At 41.3% G+C, this 18071-nt stretch overlaps 1 protein-coding gene across 1 annotated transcript in view; it reads left to right on the top strand.

Moving 5' to 3' along the window:
* MYRFL (myelin regulatory factor like) overlaps nt 1-17724 on the top strand; it is a 117900-nt gene extending 100176 nt beyond the window's left edge. The window contains exons 17-26 of the mRNA XM_060165353.1: nt 1104-1189; nt 3745-3819; nt 3903-3955; nt 4077-4256; nt 11141-11203; nt 11854-11941; nt 13880-13954; nt 16795-16915; nt 17241-17315; nt 17448-17724. Of these exons, the coding sequence (XP_060021336.1) occupies nt 1104-1189; nt 3745-3819; nt 3903-3955; nt 4077-4256; nt 11141-11203; nt 11854-11941; nt 13880-13954; nt 16795-16915; nt 17241-17315; nt 17448-17534 (903 nt within the window). The 3' untranslated portion in view covers nt 17535-17724. The remainder of the gene's footprint in view (nt 1-1103; nt 1190-3744; nt 3820-3902; nt 3956-4076; nt 4257-11140; nt 11204-11853; nt 11942-13879; nt 13955-16794; nt 16916-17240; nt 17316-17447) is intronic.
* Nucleotides 17725-18071: the final 347 nt, after the last annotated feature.

Below are 18071 nucleotides of genomic sequence, written 5' to 3'. Positions count from 1 at the left end.
GCACACTATTAGGATGTCCTCAAAACCGTTCCAGTGGGATGTAGGAATGGTATAAACCATCCACTTCTTGGTATTCAAAGTGGCTTCCTACTGCACTTATGGATGACTCAGTTATGATAACCCTAAAATTTGGGTACTTGTTAAAAAGCGTGTGGTTAATTCCGCCCCCCCGACCCCCGATATTACATTGAAGAACATTTTCTTTATGCAGATAACCTGCCCAAGAAATTCAAAGACCAATTTTAAACTATTTCTTAACTACCACCATCCTCCAATTCCCTTCCAATCCTGTACCCGCAGAAGGAAGCAAACATAATACTCTGTATTGCATTAGTAGGAAACTCATATTTAAGGAGCACCGTATTTAACTGGGCAGAAAGCCTCTCATATCTCCAGCGAGATTCCTCACCAGTTGCACAGCTGTCTCTCCTATGGTTCTTGGCTCATTCCTTATGTGCAAGTTTTTAATGCCAATATGTACCAGTCCTAAAGGTTTGTCTCACTCACTTCCTAGAGAGTGTAATTTACTTATTTTCATATCCCCCTATAACGTTGCTCATAGTAGTGCTTAATGAATATTTGTTGAATGGATATAAGAATAAATAAGACATAGGCCCAGAACAGTCCTCAAAAATAGGTGGCAGCACTGGAAAAAACTGTATATGATTTAAGGAGTAATTAATAGTATTTCATGCCACAAAAATCTTTTCTACAATTTGTCATGCTGCCTGAAGTTCTTCCATTGGGATTTATTCTATTATGTCTTGAAGACTTTTTGATTTTCAAAAGTATCCTATTAAAAGAAATGGACCTCTGGGTTCTGACAGTATATTGTCTGGTAGGTCTTCTCTCATAAAACTTCAAGAAAAAGCACTAATGAATGGCACAGACAGTTGTCCTGCAGGGAAGAGAGAGTGTAGCCTGGAGTGCCAAGAAAAGGGAAGAACTTGGCTTTGAAAGGACTTTGTTTTCAGAGGCAGAGAGGAGGAGGGAGATGTAGGCTGAAGGGAGCAGCGAAGATCCCCTGGGGAGTGAGTCTTCAGGCATCCTTCTCAAAGTTGGCATCACTGATTTTTCATTTCTCATTGCTGAATTTTTTATAGGTTTCTTTTTCAGGAAAAAAACAGTCGTGTCCCAATTGGGTTTTCCAGACCTTGGTTATAACTCTCATTGCTGTGATGGCATTTTGGTAAGAAAAACATCAGTGTTGTGCTATGTCAAGCTCTTTTTCTCTTCCCATCTCCCTTTTCTCACACATGAACTGGGGACTGACTTTCTATTTACTTTGAAGACAAGGAGCCCTTTAAACCAGACATTGGCCTTTGATTTAGCTTAGAGATACAGGAGCCCTTTATAAACTCATACTTTGAAGAAAAGAAGCACAGGCTTTCTGCTCTTAAATATGAGATAAAGGATGATCTTTTTTTTAATCAACTGATATTTCTTACCAGCTCCCTGTGCCTTTCGTGTGTGTGTGTGTGCGTGTGTGTGTGTATCTTTTTTAGCCTTGCAAATAACTTTCTCAAAATCTTTGCTCTCCTTCCTATCTACTTAGGCGAAAAGAGTGAGTAGGTAATCAGGTACAATCCACTCTCCCATGGATATTCATATTATTAGAATTCTTCTGGATTTTATACCAAAAGAGACTGAGATTACCCCAAGATATGTAATATGATGAAATGGTAGCCAAATGTACTAAGCAGTTAAAGCAAATACATTTGCTATGCAAGCATCACGTGCCTTTTGACTGCCATCCCTCCTTCGCAGGGAGGAGGGGTCATCCTTTACTGGGATGAGGGGTCTTTATCAGGTCTCTGGTCTTCAGGCTCGTGCTGCTGCTATGATGGCTCCTCAGCCTTTGAGCCCTGGTCATCTTTCCTATGTCCTCCTCGCCTTCTTGTTTTCGGTCTGTTTACATGGTGGAAGGGGTATTTATCTATCCCTCCAAAAATGCTTTGTTAGCGTGGAAAAGGACTAGCTTCTGGGCCTTGTCTCAGAGGAGACAATTATCATCAGAGGCTAAGTAAGGGATGGTCCCAAGGATGCTTCCAGTTTCTTGATCCAAAGCAGCTTCTCAGTTATAGGAGACATTGTGGTCTCTCTGTACCCTTCTCTCCCCTCAGCATTTTAACTTTTCACTTGCTACTGCCCACTGCAGGAAGCATCCCCAAGTATTTGACACCACTACATAGAATTCCCAGTAGAAGCTGGTGTACTTTTCTCACTCTCCTAAGTGAACTTGTCTTCTTCTGGGATTCCCAACTCAGGAGAATGTGAGCATCTACTTTTCACAGACATGCTTAACATTCTCTAGAGACACAGATTCCCATGAAAATCCAATGCAAAGCTTATAGGAAGTCTAATTTTGATATGAAGAGACTGCTTTTTAAATGTGCTTATCAGATCGTACAAATTCCAATGTTGTTGACCTCTAAGACCAGAAATGGGAGGTATTGGGCTTATTGTCTTGTTTCCAGCCTGTGGTGTACCTGAGAAGGGTCAAAACCCTAAAGAAAGAAGCAGATGTCTATTTCATTCTATGATCCTAGAAGTTGCCCAGGCCATGCAATGATGCAGATGGTAAACAAATCAGAAAGAGTATTTAAGGATTAGTAATAGGGAGATAGAAAATGGGGAATGTGGGAGAACAAAGTCAGGGAGACTGGACCACAGCAAGTAGTTGCCAGGGCGATGCCACAAATTCTGTCTAACGGCATCTTTGGAGCTCAGCACCACTTTTCCCAGGCAGGGCTGTGCCCACTGGGCAGTAACCAGCTGCTGCTGAGAACACTCTGGGGATCCTTTATTCATGAGCAGAATTCAAATGTGTGGCACATTTCTTTGTGTCTATTTAATGATGGTAAATCCACGACCTTTGGTGGGGAAAGATATCAATACTAATGAGGAGTTGAGTCTAGAGAACCAGATGTGACATCAAGCCGGCAAGAGGTCACGTAAGGTCCCCTGTGTCAGGCCCAGCGCACGGCGGGATTGTAGAGAGAGTTCTAGAGACACCCTCGAAAGAGGAGAATGCTGAGTGTTTGGATGTGTGAGCAATATTGGGAAGAGCTTCCCAAAGCTCAGGACCTTTAAGGTAAGCTTCCTTTTGGCTATATAAGTGCTGATAATTGGGGGGAAAGATACACTCATTATTTTGAACTCATGTAGTGTGGAAATAGATGCTTTATTGTACTTTTTTCCTTCCTTTGTCCAATTTGGTGTATTGTGCTCTGAAAAGACAGGCAGCAGGAAGATGTCAGAAGCGGCCAAAGGGTTTGGCACCTACTGCTGACTAAACCTGTGTGGCCTTTCATTTCCCAACACCACAGTGTGGATGCCCTCCACCAGGGGGATATGAACTTTGCTCTGAGTTTTTCCTGCAAGGAGCAGAGAGCTGCCTCCAGTGATTTACATGCTTCCTCTTGTAATCTTCCACTAGTGACAGACGTTTCTGAGACAGCTTGCCAGGGCCAGGGGGCTGCTTTGTGGAAAAATCCGTCAGCCCGGAGTAGCCAGGGAGCCTCTGAGCTCCGGGAAGATTGGGGGCTTTTTCTCACCAGGGCTGAGAGGCAGAACTGTGCTGGCTTCCATGGCGCTTCTGTCAGCCCTGGCCGCCTGCCCCCTCCTCTCCCATCTGTGTGGCCTGGGAGAGGACATCTCTGGCCAGCTGGTTGTGTGAGATATATCTGGAATCAAATCTGCCACATAACTCTTTCTTTCTTTCTTTCTTTCTTTTTTTAACAGTGGCTTGACAATAGTCTCCCTTTACATACTTAGCTTAAAAGATCAAGACCGATGTACCCCAAGTCTCCCTTTGAGGTGAGAGTTCCAGTCTTGTTTTCCTTTGGGGAGAAGGATTCTTGAAGGCCTCTTTCATTAATTATTTTGTTCTCCTCCTCCAGCAACCTCACCAGCTCCCAGGATCCGGCTCTGCCACCCACAGCTTCCCCCTTGGGTAAGATCGTCACATTCCTCACCCTCAAACCTAGCCTGGGTTTCATGTGAATTGTCAAGAGAAGAACCAGCCTTTCAGGTTAACCTTGTCACTCTCCTCCCCTCTGTCCAATGCCTTGCAGCACCTAATACATCTCTGGCAACCACACAACCCCCCTTCCAAGTACCAGAGATCACTTTCTGTGAGATCCTGCCATGTCAGGAGACTTACTGCTGTCCCAACTGGAGAACAAGAAGAGTCCTCTCAAGCCCTGTGCAAAGACAGCCCAAGGAGAAGGAGCCCCATCAGAGGCCATGGGCAGGTAAAGAATGTTCAAAGAGTAACAACTAGTGCTTTGAACCTGAGGTTTTTCCCTCCTCACTGTTTACTTGGATGGTCTGTTAATGGTTCCACTCTTCTATTTGGGGTGGCAAGATCTTTGAAAACACAAATACACAAACTTGTAATCACTTGTAATATTGAGTTCCCCACCCAGGGATGAAATTTTGGTTGATTCAAGTGAAAGGGTCTCATTTGTTCACTGCCAACCAAGATAGTAATAGTAGCACAAGAGAAGTAATTATGTGAAGATGGGTAGATCTTTTGGCTCACTTAGAACTTATAAGATGATGTGGCATCTGGGCTCTCTGCCCAAACCAAGCAGGGCAAAATGTAAAAGGCTATGAAGATTCTGATGAGTTCAGGGTAAGCTTTAAGTCCCTGAAAAAGGCTTCCACTTTCAGATTATCTTCTTCCTCCTTCTTGGGGGACACACACACACACACACACACACACACACACACACACACACACACACACACACACACACACACACACACACACACACACACACACACACACACACACACACACACACACACGCTCTCTCGCTCTCTCACACACACACACACACACACACACACACACACACACGCTCTCTCGCTCTCTCACACACACACACACACACACACACACACACACAGATGCTCTTTAAGTAACAGAATTTTCATGTTAAAAAAATTGGGACTTCCCTGGCGGTCCAGTGGTTAGGACTCTGTGCTTCCACTGAAGGGGGCACGGGTTTGATCCCTGGTCTGGGAACTAAGATCCCACATGCCGCGTGGCCAAAAAAATAAATAAATAAATATAATAAATTATGGAAACTTGATCAAGGACTAAAAGTGTAATTATCTCTGTAAGATCAAATACTGTACATCCCAGTGTATACTAAGTTATTGTTTCTAGAAATCTCCTCTGTATACACACATTTTAACAAGTGTCTAAAATAATGATGATGATGATGCTAATAACAGTACATACATATCAGTGTGACTTATCAGTTAAGATGCTGTGGTAACAACAACTCCCAAATCACTGTGGCTTAATGTGACAAACATTTATTTGACTCTCTCTATATGTCAAATGTCGATCAAAAGAGGGATCTTGTTCATCACGCCATTCAAGACTCAGCTGATAGAGACTCCTTCTCAGTACGTATTTCCACAGCCTCTATAGAGGTGGTAAGAGAATGGGGCAAATTGTGCACTGGCTCTTACAGCTTCCATGTGGGTGTAACACAAGTCACTTCTGCTTACATGTTACTGGCCAAAGCAAGTGACATTGGTCATGTCTAATTTAAAAACAGTTGGTGAAGTGCAGACCTAACACATGCCTGGAAGAAGATGAGCCAGAATATTTTTGAGTAGACCTAATGACTAATGACATGTAGACTATGGTCAGTGGCTGAAGTTTGGGGGCAGAAGTGTAATTTCCTTTGATATTATTTCATATTCGAGGCTTGAATAAATAACTTCTACAAATCATCACCATCATCAGTAACACCACATAATGACGTATTACTATTGTATGCAAGGCACTGTCATAAGTAGGCTACACGAGTAAGTCCTTTAGTCCTCACAAGCTTGAAAGATAGATAGGCACTGTTATTATCCCCTTTTTTTTCCAGTGAGGAAGCTAAGGCACAGAGAGTTTTCCCCTGCACCTATAGGAGGCAATGCTTGTAGTGTTTTTCTCATGAAAGCAATTTTTCATTGAACTTGGGAACAGATGCATCACTATAGAGTGAGGATAAAAGTTCAATGTGAAGGAAGAAATTTTCAGTTTTGGAGATCATATCCTCAATAGTTTTAAATATGGAAAAATCCATTACTGTCTCAGAAATGCCCCAGAACCTCCCTTCCCTTTTTAAAGCACGTGGAACCTTGTGGCTGGTAACCCTTTTCCTCACCTTGGGAGTCCACCTTGAGGATACTGGGTGTCATTTTCTGAGAGCAGTGCTCAAATGAGACCATCTGACCCATGTGAGGTGGATAACAATGAATCCTGAACAGGAAGAGGTTGGGAAACTGGCCCAATCTTCATTTTCAGAAAGTTTTTTGACCCTTGAGCAAATTCACTCCTATAGCAACCAGCTCTTCACATCAAGGGGATATTGGGAAGAGTAGCCCTTATCAAACCACATGAAGGTTTATTGCCATCTTCTCTGGGACAATGAGTGTCTGCTCATCTTATGTTTCCATAACGATGAGAGACACTGAAGAGACTCCTAAGAAAGAAGATTTGCTCCAAGGTGTCTGGCTGTGTCCTCCTAGACACAACTATCATCAGCTTCTCTGGCTAAAAACGGAGTTTAAATTCTGCTTTATCAGGCTCTCTGACACACTGGGAAAGTTGTTTCCCTCTTCCCTCTTTCAACTTGAGAAAAAAAACGGAAAGGATTTAAATGTTCTATTTACTATAACCTTCAGGAAACTTGAAAACTCTGGGGGATTTAGAGTCACAGAAGGTCAGAGAGCAGCTACACCAGTGGCTCCCTGACTTTTTGACCCCGAGATTATGCAAATTATTTTTGTTAATTCAACAGCAACATTTGAAAAATGGTACAAATCTATGGGAGAGATTGTTACTTTTCAAGTCCACAGCCAACACCACAGACCCCTTTATGTAATCATCTGGGATTCCAGAGTCCCCAGGTCAGAAGAATCTCTGATTTATACCAATTTACCCATTTTATGACTGATGAAATAGAGGCTGAGGACTTTGCTTAAGATTCTGCAGTGAATTATGAGCGAAGTAGAAATCGAAATCTGGGTCCCCTGTTCCCAGCATTCTGCCTCCACTTATTTGGGCTTGGTGTGTGCATGTACCTGGGATCAACTCTAGAAGATGCAGAAAGTATCTACTCTATGCCTCTAGAAAGCCCTTTCAGCACCCTCTGCCCCCTCCCCTTTGCCTACAGCCATTAAAAAAAAATGTTATGGAAATATAGTTGATTTACAATGTTGTTAGTTTCAGGTGTACAGCAAAGTGAGATAAAAATATATATAAGATTCTTTTCCATTATTTGTTATTACAAGATATTGAGTATCTTGTAATAGTATAGTACCTATGCTATACAGTAGGTCCTTGTTGGTTATCTATTTTATATATAGTAATGTGTATATTTTAATCCCAACCTCCTAATTTATCCCTCCTCCCCTTTCCCCTTTGGTGCTATAAGTTTGCTTTCTATGTCTGTATCATCTTTTTAGATTCCACATATAAGTGATATCATATGATATTTGTCTTTGACTTACTTCACTTAGTGTGATAATCTCTAGGTCCATCCATGTTGCTGCAAATGGCATTATTTCACTCTTTTTATGGCTGAGTAATATTCCGTTGTGTGCCTATAGCCACTGAGATGTTGTCCCCAGTGTGGGATATTTCTGGGGGCCCGAAGAAAAGCATTTCTCCTCTGCTGCTGCTCCATCTTTTGCCTCTGTCCAGGGCAACATATGACATCAGGGTTCCTAAATCCAAAAGAAGAGAAAACCAGGCAAATATTCTTTTCAACAAGATGTTTCTGAGGCATTTAAGACCAATTACAAATTTAAAAATAAAAATTTTTTAATTAAAAAAAACCTTAGAGTAACTCTCAGTGAGATGTGGAGTAATATTTAATAGTTTACCAAGCCCCAGAACACATTTATGAGCCTCCTTCCTGAGGAGTAAGACGACTAGTAAAATAAGTACAGGGAAATCAGCATGTTTATGACATGCTGAGCTCAAGCCATTATTCTTCCTTTGGGCCTAAGTTGGTTGCTTAAAATGTCTTTCAGAAAGGTTATCCCCTCTTCTCACACTTTAATAAAAGGTTTGCGTAAGACTAATAGGAAGTGGAAAGTGGGTATTTCAAAATATTCAGCTTCTACTCTGAGGAACTGAGTGTGATGCATCAGATTTTAATCTATGGAACTAATAAAGATTTAAATAGGCAGCAGAGTTAGATATTAAAAACTTAAGAGCCTGTGGGAAAAAGCATCAGTGGAGTTCTACAGATTTTAAGAGATTTCGTAAAGACTTTTAAAATCTCACAAAGCAAAAGGCATCTGTAATTCATGCTTATTTTGATTTGGAGACCAGACCTCTGAGAAGAGTCAATGATTGAAAGAAAATGTTTCCCCGTGTTAAAGGACTCAGTCGTCGATTGGTTGGGCTCATTGACTTTTTCTTGGCCTGAGCCTGTTTCAGTCATGAAAGAAAAAGGTATCCAAGATGTACTGGGAATCAGCCATCAGTGCAGTTTTACAAGTAGCGCAATACACACATTCTACCACGACAGGATATACTTTGGTTGGACACCATCTTAAGTCTCTCCTCTCCAGAAGTTTCTGATTTAGTTTATGGGGAGATCTCATCTGCTGATTGTGAAATATATCTCCAACTTTACGATGGAAACCATTGGGAATGTATATTAACTTTATAGGGAATATTGCTGGAAGGCACTTGTAAAATGAGAGCCACCCCTGTATGACTACAGGAGAATTTATGGTTTTCCAATAACCAGCCTTTCGGAATTGAATAGTCTTGCCTCAGAGAAGTGACAAAGTCGAGGTGTTTTACAGGAGACTCAAAATTTATTTCCAGTCCTGCTTTTGAAAAGCCATTTTCATAATTCTAAGCTGTAAGATTATCTCTCCTCAACTTCACCTTTTTATTACTGTTAAAAAACACTTTATCCCATTAGATGCTAAATCTTAATCACAGGGTTCTACGTCTCCAGGAACCCAGAAATACACTTCTGTGGAAGTAAGACAACTCTGTAGTTCTATTGCCAGACTTTACAATGACGTTTTTCCTGAAAATTCGGCAGGAAAATAGAACAAAAGGTAGGGAAAGAAAACAGACAGGATAGAGAAGTCGGGTTTCCCCTTCTCTTTATGCCTCATTTGCCTTGTAAATAAGCCTTCTATGGAAGCAGTCATAAGCAAAACTCATAGCAGGAGACATGTGCTCGAAAATTACTATTTGAATAGCTGGAATCCAAGAAATCTGGAGGCCTTTTAGACAGTACATACATTTTTAGGTAAAGGGAAATATTCAGTTTTCTAGAAAATCACCATATATCAAGGTCCATTTCTTCTTAAAGGGAAGCATCACGCTGGGGAGGAATTTCAGGAAACTTGCCTCACCTTCAAGTTGTCTCACTCCCATTTGCTAACAGGATGAAGAAGCCCAGCTCCCCCGAGTCCACTCCTAGCACCCCTCTGCACCCATCCCCTAGGGGTGTCTCCTTTGAGTGTGGAAGAGGAAACATTTTTTTAGAAGCTACATGATTGGCTTTCCCTCCTCCCTTCCTCTTTCCCTGACTCTCCTCCTTCCATCCTTCCACAGATATGTAGTCAGCCCCACAGTTGAGCCTGGCATTGCCTTATGTGGGGATACAATAGTGAACAAGATGCAGTCTTCCAAAAGCTCACAGTTAGGTTTCTAGACAAGAAAACCAGCCCTTCCACTTAGTGTGAGAAGTACTAACCTGGACAGATACTTAGGAGCGACTAACCCCCAGAAGTCTGCACCGTTACTTTGCTTTCTACTCTGAAATTCCATACAGAAACTTGTTTTAGCTCTTGTCTCTTTTTCTTTCCCATGAAAGCAGCACATATTGTTTTAACTTACGTCTCTTGTTAAATAAGGTTAACGTCTTTGTGTTTTGCCCCAAATTATATTGAAAAACATAGATATTGTTTAATGAAAATGAAGGACTGCAATAAAGAGTACATATACTTGAGAAAACATCTGCAAATTTAAAAACTGACTGCAAAAACTTTAAAATTCTTTTGTTAGGTTTGCTGAACAACTCACTAAATGGTTGCTTTTACCATCCACTTTAAAAAGATACATTTTTTCCCCCATAGCCTTAACAACAGTCATCTGAGTGGTTACCTTTTCAATATTGCTTTTAAAATGCCTTTTCAGCTCTGACGGGTCATAACCACTCCCCTGGCTTCCTTCCCCACAAGCGAGCTCTGGCCCCATACCAGTGATTTGAGTCCTCTCCTCAGCTGGCTGCAGCTCAGTTTTTAACTTAAGCTCGCTTTTTTCCTGAGTGGATCACATTATGCTTGGAGTTATAGATGATTCAAAGAATGTTAGTAGAGGTTCCCTAGTCTGGAGTTTTTGAGAAAGGGCAAAGATACAAGAAAAGTAACAATCCAGAGATAATGTGCCCTTTGGTACAGTGATAGAGAAGGTATCACTGATTGATCACCACTTAGAGGATTCGGTAATAATACATGCCATGGCAGTGGAAGTGGGGGAGCTGTGAGCTGCAGTGATCTAATCCGGGATGGTGTCTTAGTCGGCTGGGGTTGCCATAACGAAATGCCACAGACTAGGTGACTTAAGCAACAGAAATTTATTTTCTCACAGTTCTGGAGGCTAGAAGTCCAAATTAAGGTGCTACCAGGTCTGGTTTCTTGAGGCCTCACTCCTTGGCTCGAAGATGGCTGCTTTCTCTCTGTGTCCTTACAAGGTCTCTCCTCCATGCAAGCAGGCCTCTTCATGTCCTAATCTCCTCTTCTTATAAGAATGCCATTCGGATTGGATTAGGGCCCACACTAACAGCCTCATTTTAATTTAATTATCACTTTAAAGGCCCATCTCCAAACACAGTCACATTCTGAGTGAGTTACCAGGGGTTAGGGCTTCATGCATAAGAACTTGGAGGACAAAATTCAGTCCGAAACAGGTGGCTTTTTGGAGAAGGGTGACAGTAAGCTAGCTCTGTATGAAATGGCATAGGGATGTGATGGGTTGAAAGGTGGGGGAAACATTCAACTGACAGAGACAAACTAGGGCACACATTGGGTTTCTTCCCATCCTGAACAAGCTTCAAGACTGACAGACTTTCTTCCTCTTCAGGAGACAGGAGCACATCATTCTTGGCAGGACAGGCGCTAACCAACCTTGACTGGGGGAGCGACTGTAAGTTTATATTTAAGTGACTCTCTTCTTTGTTTTTGTGGAGCCAGGCAGAATACTAACAAGCTGTGAAAGCATTACTGGAGTAAGGCACAGGGACGGAGGCTGCACTCTGCCACAAACACCCGTGGGAGTACATTTTGATAATCGAGGCCTCCCTAACCATTAAGGAGGCATTAGAAATGGTTGCATACCGCTAGGCCTTTTGGTTGATCTTCATGGATTTTAATAATTTATTTGAACTTCCTGCTCTCTTCTTCTATTTTTCTGCTGAATTTTTAGTTGGTTTTCTGTTTTCTGATTTTTGTTGAATCTTTCTTTATTGGCCAGATTGCATATCACATTGCGCTCTCCATTTTCAATAAATCTCAATTTGGTAGGACTTCCACGATCCAGGCATTGTTTTGGATATTATGAGGCTGTCTATTGGAGCTTGGTTTTTTTTTGTTTTTTGTTTTAGTTTTCTTAAAACTTACTGTAACAACAACAAAAGCCTTCTCCCCTTTCTTCTCCTTTTTTTCCCCCATTTGAATGCAAATGGAATCCATTTATCTAAGAAACTCTTATTTCACAATCTGCAATTTGGAGCCTGCGCTGGAGCACAATGCTCTTTTTCTCTGCAGAAAAGTTTACTTTATTTCTTCTCAATTCAGGGATTGATACAACCATCAGTTCTATTCAGATTATGGAAATCCAGCAAATAATAGATCGTCGGTATTGCAGTAGAAGCCTCCAGTGCGGGTGGGTAAGCCTCCCCATTATCCCCTGATTGTTTCTGGAATTTACTCAGGGCTCTGGGTTTTTGAGACTGGAATGAAAGCTAATGCTACCCGGTAAAACCGATGTGTGCTTACATTGCTCCTTAAGTGAAAACACATTTGTTGCATGGTGGAAGAGGGAATCATAAAATGGTTGGTATTAGCAAATGTCAATAAACCACGGCTCCAAAGATTGCAGTCTCCTGGTTTAATGGGTAAGTCCAAAGCTAAAAGCTTAGGGGGCAGCTCTGTGGCTGACTCTCTGAGGCCACATACCATAGGCACAGAGCTGTTAGTTAATTTTATAGAAAAGAAAGACATTATTACTGATGGCTCCAAGTTATGAGTGAGCTGACATTTGTATATTTTAATAACAAGGGATATCATTATTTTAATTGCTGAAAAATATAGCTTATCCTAACCTTTTCAGTTAAGAGAAAAAAATCTGGGTACTGCAAAAGTTATCAGCAATGTTCATCTCTAGTGTATCGCCTGCATCAAGGTAACAATGCATCTAGACGCATAGAGGGCAAGCATAGAAGCTTCAGCAAACACAATATGCAAGTTGTAGGCATTAAGAATAAGGAGTTATTTTTCTTTATTTGATCAGTATTTACTGGTTTAGTTAAGCCTGCTAATATTTAAGCCTGCTAGGTTAAAGGCAAGGCTGTATATTTTGAATTGGTGTCACAAATCCTACGGATTCTCAGCGTTATTTCTTTTTCAGCCTAATGTACCTTAGGCTTCAGGCTGATGGTCCTGACTTTTGAAAATAACCTGTATGGTGCTTTATGATTTGTTTATGACCTTTACATTCATTATGTCATTGAATTCTCACAAAATCACATGAAGTTGGTATTATCCCCATTTTGCTGTTACAAAACTTGAGGCTCAGTGAGCTTGAAAAAGTCAGAGACAGACATAATTGGTTTGGTAGAATGACGTAATGAAGAGTGAGATGATTTGGGTTCAAATTCCAGCACTTTGACAAGATGTTTATTCTCCCTGCGTACCTGTTTCTCATCTGTAAGATGAGGATACTTACTAGCTAAGGAGTTGGGTGCCTGGAAGGCACACAGATGTTGGGAGGCACATAGTAGGAAAAGAATTCTATTTACCCAAGCTTCCTCCAGTAGGACAAAGCCCTCCCGATCCCAGTTCAGATCTATTGCTTTTATTTTTGCTTTCTTATTTTTAACAGCCCAGTTTAATATTCATTAACGGAAATTTTAAATGATTGGCTCTTTCCCCCATTTATCTGGTTTTAAGTTATTTCTCCATATAATTCAAGGGATGGCCAGTCATAAGAACTTGTAAGCCTTTTTGCTAGGGTTTTCATTACAGTAGGGATCAGTGGAACTCCCCCCTTTCCCTAAGCATCCCTCGTCAAGGGCAGGAGGAATGTCTGTATAAGCATTTCTGTCTTGCAGTTTTCTCCATTACTAAATGGTAATTAGGACTATAATAATTTTAGTTGATTCCAGTTCTGAAAGTACATGATATTTCCTGCTAATGTTGCCTAAAAGGGAGTGGTTTACTGTAAAAAAGCTGGTATTTATTATTTCCAATTTTCTTTCCAGAGGGATTGTTAGTTTGAGGACTTTGCCTCATTTGTCTTCTGAAATCTGTATCTCCTTAAGGGGAACTGAAGTCATTTCCTATTTGTTTAGTTTTGTGCATATGGTCTGGGATTTGACTTTCTGTCATTTCTTCTGTGTATTTTAACAAACCATAAATCTTTGTGGTATATTTCATATATAGTAAGATCCGAAAGAGATCACTTTGAAATTTAAACTTGATTTTCTGTATCAGTTACGTATTATAGAATATTTCACAGTTTACATAGTATACAAAAAGTAGAAAAAACCCTTTTGAACCCTTTCCTGAGTATTTTAATTTGTGGTTTTTTTTCCATAATTAGGTCTGGAAATTACAATTACCATATTCCTGTTAATAAGTACACACCTACCAATGTCAAATTCTCTCTGGAAATCAAGTAAGTGCATAGCTGTAAAAGACAATTCTGTTTTTATCATTATTTGAATAACAATACTGAATTTCCTTCACAATTTGATCAATAAGTTAGGAGGTGGAAAGTTATCAGTTAAAGAATAATGGTTGGGTTGAGAGTTAGGCCAGCTCGAGGGAGGGGTTTTCAAAATGAAGGTTGGGGCCTTCCAGGCTCCCTCCAGTGGAATGGAAAGGCTCTGTGCTGTATACTCATACCTACAAAGTGACAATGACCCTGGGTTTGATGCTCTCAGACTGCCCCTGGCTGTGTCCCTTTGAATTGGGGTGGGAACTAGAGTAATAGTGTGGCCCTGGCCCCCTGGATGTGGGGGGCTGCACATTTTTGTGAGCTTCTGGGAGCAATGCTAATGCAGACACCACCCCCTTCCCCCAAGGGAGTTGAAAAAAAGAAGTCAGAGTTTGGAGGTGGGCAGACCAGTGTTCAGATTTTGTCTCTGTCACTTACTAATTCTGTAATCTTGGGGAAACCAGTCATCCTCTCTGAGCTACTGTTTATTCATTTGTAAGATGTGTTTGACATTATACCATAACAAGGAGAGCTGCTGTGAGAATCACAGATAATAGTGAAATTAATAACTACCATTTGCTGAGCACAGACTATATGCCAGACACTCTACACTTTACTACTGGGTCATATAATCCTCTCAACAATCCGCTGAGGTTGGCATTTTTTTTTCTGGTTTATATTTTTCAGATGGGAACAGTTAGTTTAGAGAGGTCAAAAAGCCTGTCCCAAAACTCATAGCGAGTAAGTGGTGGAGCTGGGCTTCAAATCAGCCCTTCCTTTTAGCCATCACTTTCCTGCCTCCCCAGTGACATGAGATATTTAAGAACATTGCCCCTTCCTGGCACACAGCAGGCACTTCATATTATGACTGCCTTTCCTCCAAAAATCACAAAACTCTAATCTATTTTATCAGCTATTTAAAATAATTATGGTACTTTAAGACTTTTGCAGAAATTATGCAGTGAGATACCATGCAGATAGATGGTGTTTATTTTGTGTCTCTTGATGTCAGTTTCTCCTTTGTCCCTTCCACATTTCCTCTCTTCTCCCTTTCCTTTCTCCCTTTCCTCTGTCCTCCCCACTTTCCCTGTTTCCCCAGCCCTGTTACTCTTCCTCCATCAGTCCCTCCCCCCTCCCCACCCCATCTCTTCCTCTGTTTCACTCAGACTTCATACTCCTTCTCTCATCCACTTTGCTTCTACAGTGAGCTAATGACACACGCCAACTGCTTGCCTTGGAAAGGTTTGTTTCAAGCAGCTAAAATTCCATGACTTAGAACCCACCATATTTACAGGCAGAGCAAAAGCTAAATGTACTATTCTCTAGCACTCTCTAAGCAACCTGGAATATCGTTTCCTCATTCGTTCCTAGCTTCGATGGAGGGAAATAAGTGAAGTGATATATCCCCTGAAGTGGCAGATGGTCATCTTGAACCACTAAATCAGGCTTTCTATTTTTTTTTTAATATACATTTACTTATTTATTTTTTGGCTGTGTTGGGTCTTTGTTGCTGCTTGTGGGCTTTCTCTAGTTGCGGTGAGTGGGGGCTACTCTTCGTTTTGGGGTGTGGGCTTCTCATTGCAGTGGCTTCTCTTGTTGCAGAGCACGAGCTCTAGGCATGTGGGCTTCAGCAGTTGTGGCGCACAGGCTTAGTTGCTCTGCGGCATGTGGGATCTTCCCGGACCGGGGCTCGAACCCGTGTCCCCTGCATTGGCAGGCGGATTCTTAACCACTGCGCCACAAGGGAAGCCCCTAAATCAGGCTTTTTAGATTAAGAACCATTTTTTTCTAACATGGGTGATCTTAAAATAACACATATACTCAACCGAGATTGTAGGTTGTCCCACTTGTGCAAAAATATTGTTTCCAAAGACAGATGGATCTCATCTTGATGATGATTCTTGGGCCAGCCTCCAGAGAAGAACCATTCTTTCTGACAGGTCTTCCACCCTGATACTTGAAGGGCTTATAATTCCTAACAGGGCTCACCTGCACATCCCTACCTGTGTTGTTTGCCTCTCTGATTCAAACAATACCTACTCAGAGCAGGAGTCTGCAGAATCTGAAATCCTGGAAACTTCAGATGGAAGCAAATTCAGCTGCCGGTGAAAAGAGAAGGAATACATCCAAAAATTATTTAAAAATCTAGGAAGATAAGAAGTTCTGATGTTGAGGTGATTTAAGTCATGAGATTAGGTTTTAGAGACTGTCATATGTTATCTCAGTTTTAGTTTTAGTCAGTTCCAGGCTACTATAACAAGAACCCCATAGACTGGGTGGCTTAAACCACATTCATTCCTCACAGTTCTGGAGATTGGGAAGTCCAAGATCAAGGCACTAGCAGATTCGGTGTCTGGTGAGAGTCCACTTCCTGGTTGATAGGTAGCCGTCTTCTCTCTCTGTCCTCACACGGCAGAAGGGATGAGAGACCTGGGCTCCTTTTTATGAGGTCACTATTTCCACTCATGAGGGCTCCACCGTCATGACCTAGTCAACTTTCTAAAGGCTCTACCTCCTAACACCATCACATTAGAGGTTAAGATTTAAACATACGAATTTTGGAGAGGACACAAACATTCAGTCCGTAACAGTAGTCATCTGAGATTGAGTTTCTGTTATAATGAGATGTGAACTAGTATATTGGCATCCGTGAGCTTTGTGTAATAACATGCCTATTTGGAACTTTGAATGGATTTCCAAGGTATGTTCCCATTAGTCCCTCTTCTTATCAAGATGTAGCCTAGTGGGAGCTGGTAACTTCTTTTCCATTTGCCCTTTCTTTTCTTTGTCTCTTGAAGCACAACAGAGCCATTGATAGTCTTCCAGTGCAAGTTCACCCTTGGAAGTATGTGTTTCCATAGTAAAAGGGAAGCCAAAGGCATGCAAAGCCACCAAGAAGTCTCCCAGGAGATGACACAGGTAACGTTTTCCAGCTCCTCGGCATTCCGTCCCCATTCTACAAGAAGTGTATCTACAGTTTTGGCACAGCCTCTGTTCTTCACTGAGAGAGATGCCATGAGCCACAGGCCAATGTTTCCCTTTGCTGACTCTGATCACAGAGCTTTGTTCAGCATCTTCTGTGCATCCTTCAGAAGCTGCAGACTTTTCCAGCAACACCATCAAAAGCTGTTGTCACAAATACCTCTTCTACAGCAGTCAAGGGAATGCTTTTTCAGCCTATGTTCTTTCCAGCTGAGTGTAAAATACAGTTATTAAATGGATCTCTCTTTCATTCATTATTTAGGGATATCAGCACATTTGGAGCCTCCCTGCAGCCCCGTTCTTTGACAGCGCATACCATTTCCGGGTAGCTGCGCCCGTAAGCTCTCTTTTTTTCTTTTCAGTGAGAAAGAAATGGGCCATTAGATAAATAAATAGATAAATAAACTTTAGCTACAATTAATTCTTACATTAATCATTCTCTCTTTTCTTTTCCCCCTTGTTCTGACAGGATTTAGCTGACTGTTCAACGGATCCTTATTTTGCTGGGATATTCTTTACAGACTACTTCTTTTACTTCTATCGACACTGTGTCTAATTTATTCAAGTTTGTTTGGGGACTTTACCAAAGAAAAATACTCAAATACAGTTAACGGAAACTTACAACCTCTTGCAACTTCTTTCTTCTCTTTGTAAAACATTCACATTTATTGCCAAAGGGCTTTTTCCAGGCTTTGGCTTCCAACAGTTTTGAGACATTAATGAGGAGAATAAAGTGTTTGCTGGAACTTGAGATAATGTGGTGTTTGATTTTGCCATGACTATGAGGAAAACGTTTCCTGGAGTAAACAGCACTGTTGGATTTGAAAATACTGCTTCTGTTACTAAGGAAGCTGTGAAGTCAAAATGGGTAGGTTTAACTTTACTTTGTCTTAATGTATCTCAATGCTTTTGAGAAAAACAAAAAGGCCTATTTCAGCCATGTCAACTTGGACCCACTAAACACAGACTCTTGAGAATTTGTGATAACCAAATGTGTGTTGGGGGAGGGGTGGGTGGTGTCTGATGCTGAGCTCACATTTAGGCAAACTATTGCTATGTGTAGGTATGTGTGTGTGCACACGCATGCACACTA

Source organism: Lagenorhynchus albirostris, chromosome 11, assembly GCF_949774975.1.
Source record: "Lagenorhynchus albirostris chromosome 11, mLagAlb1.1, whole genome shotgun sequence".
Classification (NCBI taxonomy): domain Eukaryota; kingdom Metazoa; phylum Chordata; class Mammalia; order Artiodactyla; family Delphinidae; genus Lagenorhynchus; species Lagenorhynchus albirostris.
Note: the sequence above shows the minus strand (reverse complement) of the source record. Positions and strands in the feature narration are given on the sequence as shown.